The 13,508-nt window shown below is 52.5% G+C and overlaps 3 protein-coding genes across 4 annotated transcripts in view; 1 reads left to right on the forward strand and 2 right to left on the reverse strand.

Moving 5' to 3' along the window:
* Positions 1–4,417, reverse strand: part of RHOA (ras homolog family member A) — a 61,447-nt gene extending 57,030 nt beyond the window's left edge. The window contains exon 1 of the mRNA XM_045992012.1: positions 4,263–4,417. The gene's annotated coding sequence lies outside the window, so the exon portion shown is untranslated. The remainder of the gene's footprint in view (positions 1–4,262) is intronic.
* Positions 4,418–4,648: 231 nt separating this feature from the next.
* TCTA (T cell leukemia translocation altered) lies at positions 4,649–8,072 on the forward strand. 2 transcript variants are annotated; one of them, XM_045992013.1, is made up of 3 exons: positions 4,649–5,094; positions 5,370–5,472; positions 6,671–8,072. In XM_045992013.1, the coding sequence occupies exons 1-3, from the start codon at positions 4,839–4,841 to the stop codon at positions 6,711–6,713; spliced, it is 402 nt and encodes a 133-aa protein (XP_045847969.1). In that variant the 5' UTR covers positions 4,649–4,838; the 3' UTR covers positions 6,714–8,072. The 2 variants fall into 2 exon arrangements, with proteins under 2 accessions (XP_045847969.1, XP_045847970.1); XM_045992014.1 differs by having other exon boundaries at positions 5,418–5,472.
* Positions 8,073–8,381: 309 nt separating this feature from the next.
* AMT (aminomethyltransferase) lies at positions 8,382–13,491 on the reverse strand. Its single transcript, XM_045992007.1, has 9 exons — positions 13,026–13,491; positions 12,757–12,924; positions 12,181–12,261; positions 11,150–11,281; positions 10,666–10,744; positions 10,211–10,356; positions 9,947–10,127; positions 9,420–9,575; positions 8,382–9,319 (listed from the first exon to the last, which is right to left on the reverse strand). The coding sequence occupies exons 1-9, from the start codon at positions 13,113–13,115 to the stop codon at positions 9,141–9,143; spliced, it is 1,212 nt and encodes a 403-aa protein (XP_045847963.1). The 5' UTR covers positions 13,116–13,491; the 3' UTR covers positions 8,382–9,140.
* Positions 13,492–13,508: the final 17 nt, after the last annotated feature.

The following is a 13,508-nucleotide window of genomic DNA, read 5'->3' on the forward strand; positions in this document are numbered from 1 at the left end:
CGCTCCTTGCTCAGTTGAGAGAGGATGCTTCTCCCCTTGAATGCTCTGCCTAACACACTCCCCCCTGCTTGTGCTCTCTCTGTCTCTAACAAATTAGTATTTTAAAAATATATATATTAGGGGGCGCCTGGGTGACTCAGTGGGTTAAAGCCTCTGCCTTCGGCTCAGGTCATGATCCCAGGGTCCTGGAATCAAGGCTCCGCATCAGGCTCTGCTCAGTGGGGAGCCTGCTTCCCTTCCTCTCTCTCTGCCTGCCTCTCTGCCTACTTATGATCTCTGTCTGTCAAATAAATAAAATCTTAAAAAAAAATATATATATATATAAGTTTACTCTCTGAAGTCAGAATGGACTCAGATCTACTCCTACTCTTGGAGAGTGATTCTAGTTATTTAATATCAATCAGATCCTATCATTCTTCTGCTAACAAACATCTAATAAGGGGTGCCTGGGTGGCTCAGCTGGTTAAATATCTGCCTTCACTTGGCTCAAGTCATGATCCCAGGGTCCTGGGATCAAGCCCTGCATCAAACCCAGCTCTCTGCTCAGCCAGGAGCCTGCTTCTCCCTCTCCCTGCCACTCCCCCTGCTTGTGTACTCTCTCTCTCAAATAAATAAAATCTTAAAAGAACAGAACAGAAAAGAAAAAAACACACACACACACACAATGATTTCTCCTTTCAGAACAAACCCAAAGAACTTCCCATATCCTAAAGGCCCTGCATGATCTGGTCCCTACCCACCTCTCTAATTTCATTTTACCTTCCACTTCTCCATTTACTCTACTCCAAACATTCAGTTGTTTATGTTCTCCTCTTTCCCTTCACTTGAATAGTGAGACACTATTATAAACATGCTTAAACATATTTCCTTTATCCACCCTCTTCATTAAAGGAAAAAAAAACTCAATCTGGAAAAAAACTGGCTGCAATATAACAGAGTTTATCTGATATTTTGACCATTATTAACTATAAAATGTTAACTAGGATCATCTGGAGGAAGCGCCAAAAAATTCAGACCAACACCCAGAATGAGCAGCTTCAATGCCTATCTGATTTTCTGTCACATGACTACCATAATTATGAGTATATAAGGCCTTCACTTAATATTATAGCACCACAGATTAAAAATGAGTCATTTGAAATAGAAACACTTGAAATAGGAATTTCAGAGCAATTACTAACTTTAAACTATCTTGGAAATTTTAATTTATTAATCTCATAAATACTTAACAGTGAGCATAGTCCCAAAGAGCACAGTATAATAAGACACATTAACACAAGTTTAAAATTTAGTTACATTAAAGTGTAGGTGCAGGCAAACTAACTGGCCAGAGATAAAGGATAAACTGAGTAGTATAGTACGTGAAGGTAAAATAACTTTTAGGTACCTTTTACAAGTACAGTGGGTTAAGCCGCTGCCTTCGGCTCAGGTCATGATCCCAGGGTCCTGGGATCGAGTCCCGCATCGGGCTCTCTGCTCGGCAGTGAGCCTGCTTCCCGCCCCCCCCCCTCTCTCTCTCTGCCTGCCTGCCCCTCTGTCTACTTGTGATTTCTCTCTGTCAAATAAATAAAAAAAAAAAAAAAAAAAAAATCCAGTGATTACTTACCATTTATCATTATCACTAGTGCAAGTAAACCCAAAGTGCTGTCCATACAAGCTCAGCATGCCCAAATTAGTTCTCCTTAGAAGCTTAAGTACCAGTCTTCCTTCTGACAGAGTTAACATAAATCTCTCAGCTCCAGACAACTAAGAGGTCCCAAAGCAGCAACTCCTCCTCCTGTCACTGCTTGAACTATACTCCATGGACAGGACTCAAGATCTACCTGTTTTCACTCTCCTAATAAGAATCAGACTATAAGAACACTCCAACAAACTACCACCACACTCACAGGAAACTACTTACTTGGTATGTGCAGTTTCTCTCCACCCCACCTCAAATCAATAGGCAAAAGAGCCCTCAGTCACATGATAACACCATGGCCTGACCTAATTAGTTGGATTTGGAACAGGGGAGTCTGGGCCTCCCATTGGAAGAAGCTGTTCCCTCAAGAAGACCCAAACACCCAGGGGCCCCGGCTGGTGCAGTCAGTTACACATCTGATCCTCTGTTTCAGCTCCGATCATAATCTCGGGGTCCTGGGATCAGGCCCCAAGCTGGCCCCGAGGTCAGGAAGGAGTCTGCTAGGCTTCTCTCTCCCTCAACCCTTCCCCACACTCACACTCACTCTCTCTCAAATGGATAAATAAATCTTAAAACAAAAAACCAAACACCTAAAGCTACAACTAGGCAACTAAGGACCCTACATACTCATTTATGTATTTCAGTCAACTGCTGCAGGACCATCCAGTTTCAGGGAGGAGAATGTTGTGAAGCTCAAGAACTGAAATTTGTTTAGAAAATGAGTTTTTCAGACTCTCACAACAAATATAAAATCAGTAATACGTAAAAGAAGAAAACACTAGAAATAAGCAAGCTGTTTGAGAGTACAAAGAGAATACCTTAAAGAGAAAAGAGTTCTGGCCTGTACCTGACTAGACAAATGATCTTAGGTAATTTACTAAGTCTCTGGGACTCAACTTCCTCATCTGCAAATGGGGCTGGGCCACATGAACCCTGAAAATTCCTTTTGGGTCTAAAATTATGGGTCTATGAAAAAGTTGGTGGATTCCTATTCTCTTCTTCCCTCCAGTACCAATTTTTATGAGAACAGAAGCCATAACTCTAGGACAAGACTCTTGACTCAAAGGAAGTCTTCTTCTATTTTGTTATGTCCCCAAGAGCCACCACTGCTCTACAAAAGTAGATGGAACTACTCTCCAGACAATTTATCAAGAGATCTTTAAATAAGTTATCCTTCACAATGAGAAATTAGTCTTGTACTTCCAGGCCAAACAATGTCACTTGTGCCCAATGCTCATACCAGTATCTCCACCAACTTACCCATATCTAAAGTAATAATCATGAAATGGTATATACACGTTACATATTCGGGTATCTGACACTAAATGACTTGAAAAACTCTCACCACATGTAACATTTTTTATTTTATTTTATTTTTTTTAATTTGACAGACAGAGATCACAAGTAGGCAGAGAGGCAGGCAGAGAGAGAGGAAGGGAAGCAGGCTCCCTGCCGAGCAGAGAGCCCCATGCGGGGCTCGATCCTAGGACCCTGGGACCATGACTGGAGCTGAAGGCAGAGGCTTTAACCCACTGAGCCACCCAGGCGCCCCATCCACATATAACATTTAAAAAAATTTTTTTTCAGTATTTTTTCCCTTCAGATCTGGCAGAGAAGACTATGATCTGACCGCACACCTGCAAGAAACATTTACTTCAAACACAAACTTAAAAACACAAAGAGAAGGAAACAAGTCACCAGTATTGGTAAAAATTTTAAATCAAGACCATTAAAAAACACAAGTGAAACCAACTCTGAGGCCAAAAAAAATGCCAATTTTCCACCATAAACTACTAAACACTGCTTTGACCAAATCGATTTGAGTGCAAACAGTGCTATTTAATAAAGACGGCTTGTAACTGGGTTCAATCGGTAACTACGGACAGCTGTTTAGGTGATTCCTATCAAGGTACTAACTTAATACTAAGCAAAATTGCAAATTAATACTCTATTTCGATGCAGCAGTTTAAATCATGAAAAAAAAAATGTTTTCAACTGGAAAATTCCCTTTTCAATACCCCAGAATCGTAACCCGTAAGATCTCAACACTACCTTACTTACACATCTCCGGGAATTCTTCATTTAGAAAGAAAATCTACCCAAAACATAACTGGACTTCACCCTGTATAAAACGGTGATTCATGTTTCATATTCAATGTAAAAGCCAAGATGGAGTTGTAAAGAGTTTCTTTCCCATTTCAACTCCCGACAGCCACGCGCGCTTCGCCGGGGCCGGCAGCGCGGCGCGGTCTCCGGGCCCGGCTCGAAGCCCCCGCCCAGCCCGACGCAGTCTTGAGAGAGGAAGAGCCGGGGACCGCGGGCGGGCGGCTAGGGCTCCACCAGGCCTGGCCGGGCGGGGGAAGGGGCGCGGGAGGCCGCGGGGCGCGCTTCCGGGGACTGCGCGGGCGGGGCCGCCGCTTTAGGGAGCGGGGCCCGGGCCGGGGCAGGGGCCGGGGCCCAGGGGCAGCCGGCTGAGAGCAGCAGGTGGGGCGCGGCCTCGGCGGGGCGGCGGGCGAGCGGCCGGAAGAGTGCCGGGCGGGCCCGGGGCGCCGCGGCGCCAGGAGGGAACCCTCTCGCTCACCTTACGCGACGACTCGCAGTCCGGTCTCTCTGCGCCGAGGACGCCTGTCCGCGAGTCGCAAGCTCGGAGACGGGCGGGTGGCTAAGGAGACGGCAGCACACTAACGAGAGAACCGACGGAGGACGGCGGGCGGCGGGCGGGGAGCAGGGAGCGCGAGCGAGCGAGGGCGGTCGGCGGCGGGAGGGCGGGGAAGCGACGTGCGCGCCCCCGCGTGCCAGCGGGCTCGAGCCAGGCCCAGTCGCGGCCTCGCGCGCGCGCGCGCACTCACAGCTCAGCCACGATTGCTCAGGAGCGCGTCCACGCCCTAAAAGCAAGGCGCTGAACCAATCACTGCAGCCGCGTGGGGCATCACGGGAACTCCGGGGCTATAAAAGACCTGGTTGCTATTTTATGCTTTCCGACTCACTCATCTTTTAAGTAAGCAGGGTGGGGCTAGTGCGCGTGCGCGGTTTTAGTACTCCGCCCCAAACTGCCAACGCTTCGCGCAAGCGAGGTAGGCTCCCCTTCCCTGCTTTACGCGTGCGCACTAACAGGCCTGGCCCCGGAAGACCAGACGCCTGCGCAGTGGGGACTACAATGACAGTCCCCGGGGTGGGGCATGGGCCAGTCATGGCGGAGCCTTGGTCTGGGGAGTCCTTGCAGGCTCTGCCGACCACTGTGCTGGGCGCGCTGGGCGCCCTGGGCAGCGAGTTCCTGCAGGAGTGGGAGGCGCAGGACATGCGCGTGACTCTCTTCAAGCTGCTGCTACTGTGGTTGGTGTTAAGTCTCCTGGGCATCCAGCTGGCGTGGGGGTTCTACGGGAGCACGGTGACAGGGCTGTATCACCGCCCAGGTGAGGCTCCCCACCCCCACCGGACCTTACCATTGGGCTCCTCAGAACCCCTAGACTACCAATGGTCCCCTAAGAACCTTATCACAACTTAACACTGTACCCTCACCCATTGCCAACATGCCATTCCATGCCAGAAACCGCGGTACACCCATCACATTGTAACTGTTCCCTTGAACCGCCATCAGACAATACTCCTAGTCCCTTTAGGGCCCCCACAAGACTCCACCAGACAACACCACTGGCCTCTAACCTCACCTGGGCTGATACCTGCTCAGATCCCCACCCCCAGCCTGCTGCAGCTCTGGATGTGTTCCTGCCCCCAGGTCTGGGCGGCCAGAACGGATCCACACCTGACGGCTCCACGCATTTCACTTCGTGGTGAGTACATCTGTGCCCATGGCAACCCCATGCTTGGCAGGCAGAGGACACACCTGTGCTGGGAACAGGGACAGGGGCAGGAAGTTCTCAGGGCAGGAGTCCACCACTTTAGTGGCTTTTACACCAAGCTCCAAGGCCGGCAGGCAGAGCTTAGGCTTTGAGTGACACCAGTTTGTGAACAGTCTATCAGCAGGCTGTTCAGCAACCTGTGAGGCTGGTAGTGATCTCCGAGATGAAGTGGCAAGTCTGTTGGGTTCCACTCTGCTGCAGGCCCCTCAATTAGGAAGATAGGAGCCTCTGTCTTTATTGCATTATCCTTATTGCACTGACTGGCCTCATCAGGGTCAGCCTTGTCATCTGTAAAACATCAAATCACTAATCAGAGCATTCATTCAACTAATCTCTGAGCTCCTACCATATGACAGCAGCCACACTAGGTCCAAGGAACAAGGACAACCCAGGCCTTGTTTACAGGGGGAGCCAGAGATTTAAAAGGGAGGGCAGCAAAAAAATTTAATAAATTTTTTAATAATAAAAATTATTTTTTAATATTTATATTTTATAATATTTAATATATATAATTTTATAATATTTAAAATTATTTAATAATAATAAAAGGGAAGGGCAGAAGAGCGGGGGGTGAGGCCAGTCAGAGTTTTCTTCCAAAACAGACAGCTAAGCTGTGGGCAAAGGCTGGGGAGTGGTTAAGTGTACCAGGCCAAGAATGGATAGCACAAGAGTCAGGGCAAGAACAAGCGTGTCATACTGGAAGACTAGACAAGGCTGGGACACTGTAGCTCGAACGTCAAGGGACCATGAAACCCTATCCTAAATCTCAGGAAGCTACTGAAGGACTCAGCAAGGCTATGGCCTGATCAAATTTGTCTTTATAAATGCCAATAAATGGGGTCCAATAGAGAATGCATGAGTCTAATTAAGAGGCCTGCCACTGCCCAGGTCCTGGGCAACTGGGGAAAGACAGGAACACCACAATAAGGCAAGGAACTAGAGGAGGAAGAACGTGTCAGAGGAGAAAGGGGGGGATACCCAGTGCGGGATGTGGAAACTCAGTAGAGTGGTCTATGTTGTAGTGTGGCCTTGTTGAGCCCCCCTCAGCCACTAAAGGGCTAGAAAGAGCCAATTAGGGACTGTCGGGCTGCCTGTGGAATAACCCCTCTCTTCTTTCCATCATTTTTAGGGAAACAACAGCAAATGAACCTCTCAAAACCCACAGAGAATAAGGGAAGGCAGCAGAAGGATCTCCAGGGACATCACCAGGTCTGCTGGTTCCCGCACTGGGTTCTGCTGCTACCCAGACCCAAGAGACAACGGCGGGGAGATCAGGGTTGGGGGCAGGGAGTGCCCCAGTGCTTGCAGGCCTGGGCCTCCACTGCCCTTGGCCTTGCCTCCAGCAGCCCCAGGCATTGGGCCGGTAAAGTTTGCCTCTACCCTGATCTGGGTGCCTTAAGGAGAAGGCATGCTCCACCCTCCTCTCTCAGGGGTCAGCTCAGAAGAAGCGGACTATTGGGGAGGCCAATAGTCCATTTTCTGCTGTGGCTTGTTCTTATCCCTTCCCATCCCCCTGGAATGTGACCCCATAGAAATTCGTCCTGAGAGGAAACCTGAGATTGACCAGCTCTGGAATTTGTAAGGGAAGCCTGTTTTCCCTTAAGCTCTAGGTTTCTTGAATTTGTTTTTGCTTTGTTGGCAGGGAGCCAAGGAGTTCTGGACTAGACATGGCCTTATCCTCTGTTATTACTTAGCTGGCCATTCCAGTGTAGGGCAGGGGGAGCTAGCGCTGCCTGGACTTGGAGGCACCAAACATGCACCTCCCTGGCCCATCCAGAGCTTTCCAGGTGTGAGTCAGGCTATGGAAATGGTCTCTTCCTGGATATGAACTCATTCATAGTCCTCTCAGTCCTTGTTGGCAAGCTTGGTGCCTGAAAGAGGCTGAGCCTCGAGGGGTGACCTTCCACCCCCACTGCTTGAAGTGCCCATGGGGTCATACCCTGCCCCCTCCCAGGGAGATACTAAGCAGTTAAGGAGGAGTGGTCCTGCGCCACTGTGCCCCGCAGCTTCATTGCTTCCCATCTTGAGTCAAAGGAGCTTCATTCTAAGAAGCCACAGGCTCAGCTCCTCCTCACGAGCACCATCTCAGCCCCCAAGAACCCTCAACCAGAAAGAGCCACAGGCCTGCCACCTACGCACTGGACCACGGGAGCTTCCAAAGGTGTGGGTGGCACAATGCAGTTTCTGAAAGCAGTGTATTGCTAGAACTGCCTCCTTTCCTGAAGGCCACACTCCCACCTGCTTCTGCTGGGCCACCAGCTACCTCAGTGTCCCGCCACCTGCTTTCTCTATTAGAGGTCACATTTCTATCCGGCAGCCTTTGGCTAGGCCACTTTGGCAGCAGAGGTGCACTGGACGTAGGCCGACACCAAACCGGTGTACGTGGACCTACTCAGGAGCTACCTCGTGGCTGGTTAGGATGACCGTTTTGCAGCCCCAGCCCTACCCATTGACACCACCTCACAGAATCAGGGTCTCATGTTTCACCCCCGGTTTCACTGAGGATGTGGCTTATTAAATATGGAAGTGCACTGGCTGTGTGATTATTCAGACAGGACAAGGGTACACATGCACAGGGGAAACTGGAGTGGGAACAGTGGGGGCTACTGCCCCTCAGCGCCCAGGATGCAACGATTTGCAGAGTTGGAGAGGCTCAGCTCCCTGGAGGAGCAGTGGTGAGTGCCTGACAGGGAGGGGCACTATCCTCATTAGTTTTTCTAGACCCACCCCTCTCAGGGGGAACCCACTCTGAGCCTGCCTCAGAGGCTAGGCAAGCAGGCACTGGGCTGGCACCCCACGAACCATGTGGCCAAAGGACAATGAAGCTAGAGACTAGCAAGCAAGAAGAAAAGGAAGCTCATTTAATGTTTTTTTAAAAGTCAGTGGAGTCCAGTAATAGGCCCTGGGGGCAAAGGTTGGCCAGGTTAAGTCAAGTCTAGGAGGAGGCCCTGTCTGTCCTACAACAGCCCTGGGGCTCAGGACAGGTGGTGAGTCCCACATGGTTTGCTACTGGACAGCAGGCTGGGCTAACTTGGGAATGTGGAAGAGTGAGTCTGTGCCTTCTCAGCTGTCCCCAAGTTTACACAGGCACAGCAGCCCTACAGGGCCAACCCTTGGTGAGTCAGGAATCATTCCTACCCAGGGAGAGGCAGCAGTTTGCATTCATGGAAAGTAAACTGAAGAAGATGGCCGGCACTACCCAACGTAATAACCCCTCTGCAGCGTGAGAAATCATGGTGAGGTAGGTTGGGCAGGCTCTACCCCTCTCTAAATGTCAGCCTCTGCTCCACAGCTAGCACCTGGCAGAGTGGAAGGAAGAGATGCCAGAAGGCTTCCCGTAACCCTCCGGGAGGCAGACAAGAATGGGCTCAGTGGGGGCACAGGCTAACATTGCATGAACTGGTCCTTTGCTCAGAAATGGGGTCTTGGAAGTTGGAGAGGCACATGGGGGTAGGATTGGTGGGATGGGCCCCCTTCAACCAGACAACCAGAATCAACCTCTGCCCCAGTGTATTCAGCCTCAGTTTTGTGACTAACCCTTACAGAATGTCCTCCAGGTCCAGGCTCCTAGATGGGAGAGGCCCTGCCCCAAGCCCCTTTCATTTGAGGGTATAGTAATTTGTGGTCACAAAGGGCATCTTGCTGACCACGGCCACTTGCTGCTTCCGCCGCACCTCTACCAGCAGTGGGGTCCCTGGTCGGCTATACTCGCTGGGCACATAACCCATGGCCACATTCTTCTTCAGGCAAGGAGAGGGGCAGCCACTGGTCACAGTACCTGTGTGAGCAGAGGCCGTATGTCAGCATCACTATGCCAGTCCAACGCCCACCCTCCTAGGGAAAGAACAAGGGCTCTCCAACTTCCCTGGTCCACCTACCAATCACAGTGCCCTCTGTATTCAGGATGGAGCTGTGCGCCCGCATCGGCGCCCCCTCGCACATTAACCCCACACGTCTCCGCTGCACCTTGCCCTTCAGCTGAGCAACAATGACCGAGGCTCCAGGGAAGTCCATGGCGGCTCGGCGGCGCTTCCCTGAAGCATGACACACCGGGATTAAGCCACAGTCCATAGACCCCTGGCCGCAGGAGGTCCTCCTTACAGGGACCCCAAAGTAACATCCATCCAGCAGTGAGACCCCTTTGCTCAGGCTCCCCCAAGCCCCATTCCTCCCTGCCATGCAGTCAGCCACGCACATCCTGTCCCCAGGTCTTAGAGGCTGTGCTGCCCATCTCAGCCTGCTGAAGATCCTCAGCATGTAATGGGCAAAGGCACAGTGGCACCTTCAGGGAAAGGAGGCTTAGGGAGGCTGAGTCATGGGCTCCAGGGTACACAGCCTTGGGAGCAGTCATGGGCTGGCCACGTCAGCCTCCAGGATTCTATCCTGGAGTGCCAGCCGAACTCACCCAATGTCCAGCTGAGGCTGCCTTCCACAGGCGTGGTGTGGTCATCGATGTCATTCCCATACAGGCAGAGGCCTGCCTCCAGGCGCAGGCTATCCCGGGCCGCCAGTCCCGCAAGCTTCACCTCTGGGTTTTCCAGCAGAGCTGTTGCCAGGTGGACTGCCGCCACTGCCGGCACTGAAATCTGCATGAAACACCACAGAGCAGGTGGGCAATGGCTCCAGAGTCCTGTCCCCTGCACTACCCTACACCCACTTCTTGACCTACCTCCACGCCATCCTCTCCTGTGTAGCCACAGCGGGTTACACGGCAGCCGGACACACCAAACACCTCCATCACAGCACTGGTCATGAAGGGCAATTTCCTCAGGTCCTCTGCTACACCGGCCTGCAACACCTGCGCCGCTGTGGGGCCTGGGCCCAGGGAACCAGTGACCCAGAGTCCAGGTCCCTGTTTCCCCTCGAAACTGGACCGCAGCCTTTACTCAGGGGCCAGAATAAGCCCTGAGCAAGTCCTACTAAGGGCTCAAGGTGGAAGAAGATGCTCCTGCCCACAGCCCCTGAGCCTCACAGCACGTAGAGGGAAGGACTAATTACAAACTTAGAATTATGGCCCACAAACAGCCCACCATCCACACCTTCCTTCTGGGATGGCCCCTGTGCTGAGAAGTCAAAAAAGTCAGCGAGGCAAAGGTCGGCTCCAACCCAGCCTGGCCTGCTCACCTTGCAGGGCTAGCAAGGCATTCTCCACCACCTCCAGGCTCACGTCCCTGCCTGCGTTCTGAAACTCCCTGACCTTGTCCTGAAAGGAAAGACACAAACACCGCATCAGCTTCTGGGACCACTTACTGAGCACCCACGGCAGGCTGGGAGCTGAAAAGCTGGGCAGAGTAGGCTGGTTCCCATCTTACAAGGTTATATAAGTGGTAGGAATGACCCAAGCCCGGGTCTGCCCGTGTTCACATCGGGCTCCGGCTTTCACCTTCACCAGAGGATGCTCGCCTGGGAGCCATGGCCAGTCTCCCCTGCTGTATCCCCCGTCACTGAAAACTGGCATTCTCCATGGAGGGCCCACTCTGGCCTGCTGTTCACTCACTCAAAGAGCTATGATCTGAGCCCCTTGTCCCTGCCAGGTCTGTTCTGGACAGCAAGGATGCTGCTCTGTAAGCAAAGAAGACAGGGTACCTAGAACACAGAGGGGCCGTACCTGCATGAGAGCCAAGTCCTTGTCCCAGCAGCCAGCGTTGGACACCACATACAGGTAGCCCTCAGAGGTGCTGGTCACAATCAAGTCATCTAAAATGCCTCCAGCCTCATTGGTAAACAGCGACAGTGTCCCCTAGTGCCAAAGTGGAACATCTTTGCCTCCAGGTCCAGGAGGCCCAGGTCAAGTATGAGTCATACTCACTTCTGGGCACACACAGCCACCACCAATTCGTGGAACCCTCAGGCAAAGGGCCGGGGGGGTGGGGGTGGGGGGAAGGGGCAAGGAGGAAGGCTAGATAAGCCCAGGCCCTTGCCCAGCCCAGGATTTGGATCCTCATGCACCGACAAAGTTTTTTACCCCTTCCCCATCTTGGGAGACCTCCCTGATCTGGTGGGGCCTCTGCACTTCTCCCCACTCAGTGCTGAGAGCCCCATTTCACACTTAATCCAGGGCATCTAGGACTCGCTGCTTCATCCCACCCAGACCTGAGACAACTCAGTCCATGCCCCAAACCCCAACATGGAGACTTCAAAGTCCATCTTGATGATACCACGAGTGACGCAGCAAAATGCCAAAATACCGTGAGGCCGGCCTCACAAGCCTCCCCACTGGATGGATGGAGCCTGAGGCTGAGAGATCACATGAATCACCTGGGGATCTTGTTAAAACACAGGTTCTGATTCAGCAGGTGTAGAGCAGGGCCTGAGAGTGTATTCCTAAGAAGCTCTTGGTGATGGTGAGACTGCTAATTTAGGGGCTACCTTTGCATTGCGGGTGTTTGACAGCATGGAAGGCCACAAAACACGACTTAAACCTGGGTTTCTGGCTTCCCAGCCCGATCTAGTAAGGATGGAATAGGCCCCCTCCCTGCAGATAAATGGACATCTGGACATACCCAGGGACCCCATCGCCCAAGACCACAAGCCCTGGGAAGCTGTGTCTGAGCCACTGCTGCACCCCCGCCCCTCCCATTTGCTGGCTCAAGACTAAGAACACCCACTGAGTAGAAATATAAGAGAAGAGGGGCCCACCTGGTTTGGCCTTAACTCTGCAATATCTCCAACCACGAGATTCTCCATCAGCTTCACTCGGTCACAACCAAGTATCTTGGTCTGGGAAAGAGATCAAAAACCTCATGCCACTGGGCAAGGACTGCCCACAGTCCCATCCAACCCAGCCAAAATGCCCAAACAATCCTTTGACTCTGCAGGTGGCAGAGTCCCACCTGACTCTCCTACATCCCCCAACACAGGAGAGGGTGCAATGGAGGAGGTTAGGGAACTTGAAAGGGTCCAGCACCATCCTGAATTACGCCTTTTCCAAACCAACACCCAGGAGAGTCGATGGGAATGGGTGCCAGCCCTGGGGAACCCAGGACACAAAGGCACGCCACTGAGTGGGAGCAGGCTGAAGAGATTAAAGAAGAGACAACCAAGAGACCCTCTGAGTTAATTTCCTGGGGACCACAGTCTATGACACCGGAGATCTCCACTTCTTCTGCGAGGATGGTGGCCCTTGGAATCTGGCTCCCCACAAAGCCGAGGGTTGCTCCACTGCAGATGGGGAGGAAGCCCTGACTGGGCAGCCGACGTGCTCCCCTGGCTCACCTGCAGCATGTGGGACACGTCAAAGAGCGAGCAGTGCCGGCGTGTGTGCAGGTGTGAGTCAACGTGGCTGTCCCGGTATTGCACAGGCAGACTCCAGCCTGCAAACGCCACCATCTTCCCACCATGAGCCAGGTGGAAGTCATAGAGTGGTGTCCTGCGGAGTACGTCCTGCGGGTGGCTGGGTTAAGGGCCACCAGTGTCCCGACCTCCCCCCTCCCCCCTCCCCCACCTCCAAAACTGGCACCCTCCCCCGGCACCCTCGATCCCACCTGTGCGCAACTGAATGGACGGCCCAGGGCCGACGGGAGCGCCTGCAGCCGCAAGCCCAGATGGGCCACCATGCTCACAGCCCGCTGCATTGTTGCCCGCAACTGGTGCGGCCGGCACACAGAGGCCACCACGCTGCCAGGCACGCTGGGAGATGTAGTCCCAGCTCTGCTTGGACGGGTCTCTCTCCCACAAAGGGGATCAGAAAGGGCGGGTAGCCCCAAAGGCAGGCCGCCCCAAGGGCAGGCGGGGCATTAGGGCAGTGCACAGGGACTCAAAGCTGTAGGGAAAGAGCCCCAGGCACTTCTAGTTGATCTTCCAGGACCAATTAGGCTGTCCAAACCAGTTAAGCTGCTCAGAGACAGAGCTGGGGGCTAGGCCTCCCCTTGCGGACAGCCCTGCCTCCAAAAGGTCAAAGTTCTATAAAGGGCCAAAAGGCCTGAATTGCATATTCAGGACTAGAGGAGTGTATGGTCACACGGGAG

This window comes from Meles meles, chromosome 20, assembly GCF_922984935.1.
Source record: "Meles meles chromosome 20, mMelMel3.1 paternal haplotype, whole genome shotgun sequence".
Lineage (NCBI taxonomy): Eukaryota > Metazoa > Chordata > Mammalia > Carnivora > Mustelidae > Meles > Meles meles.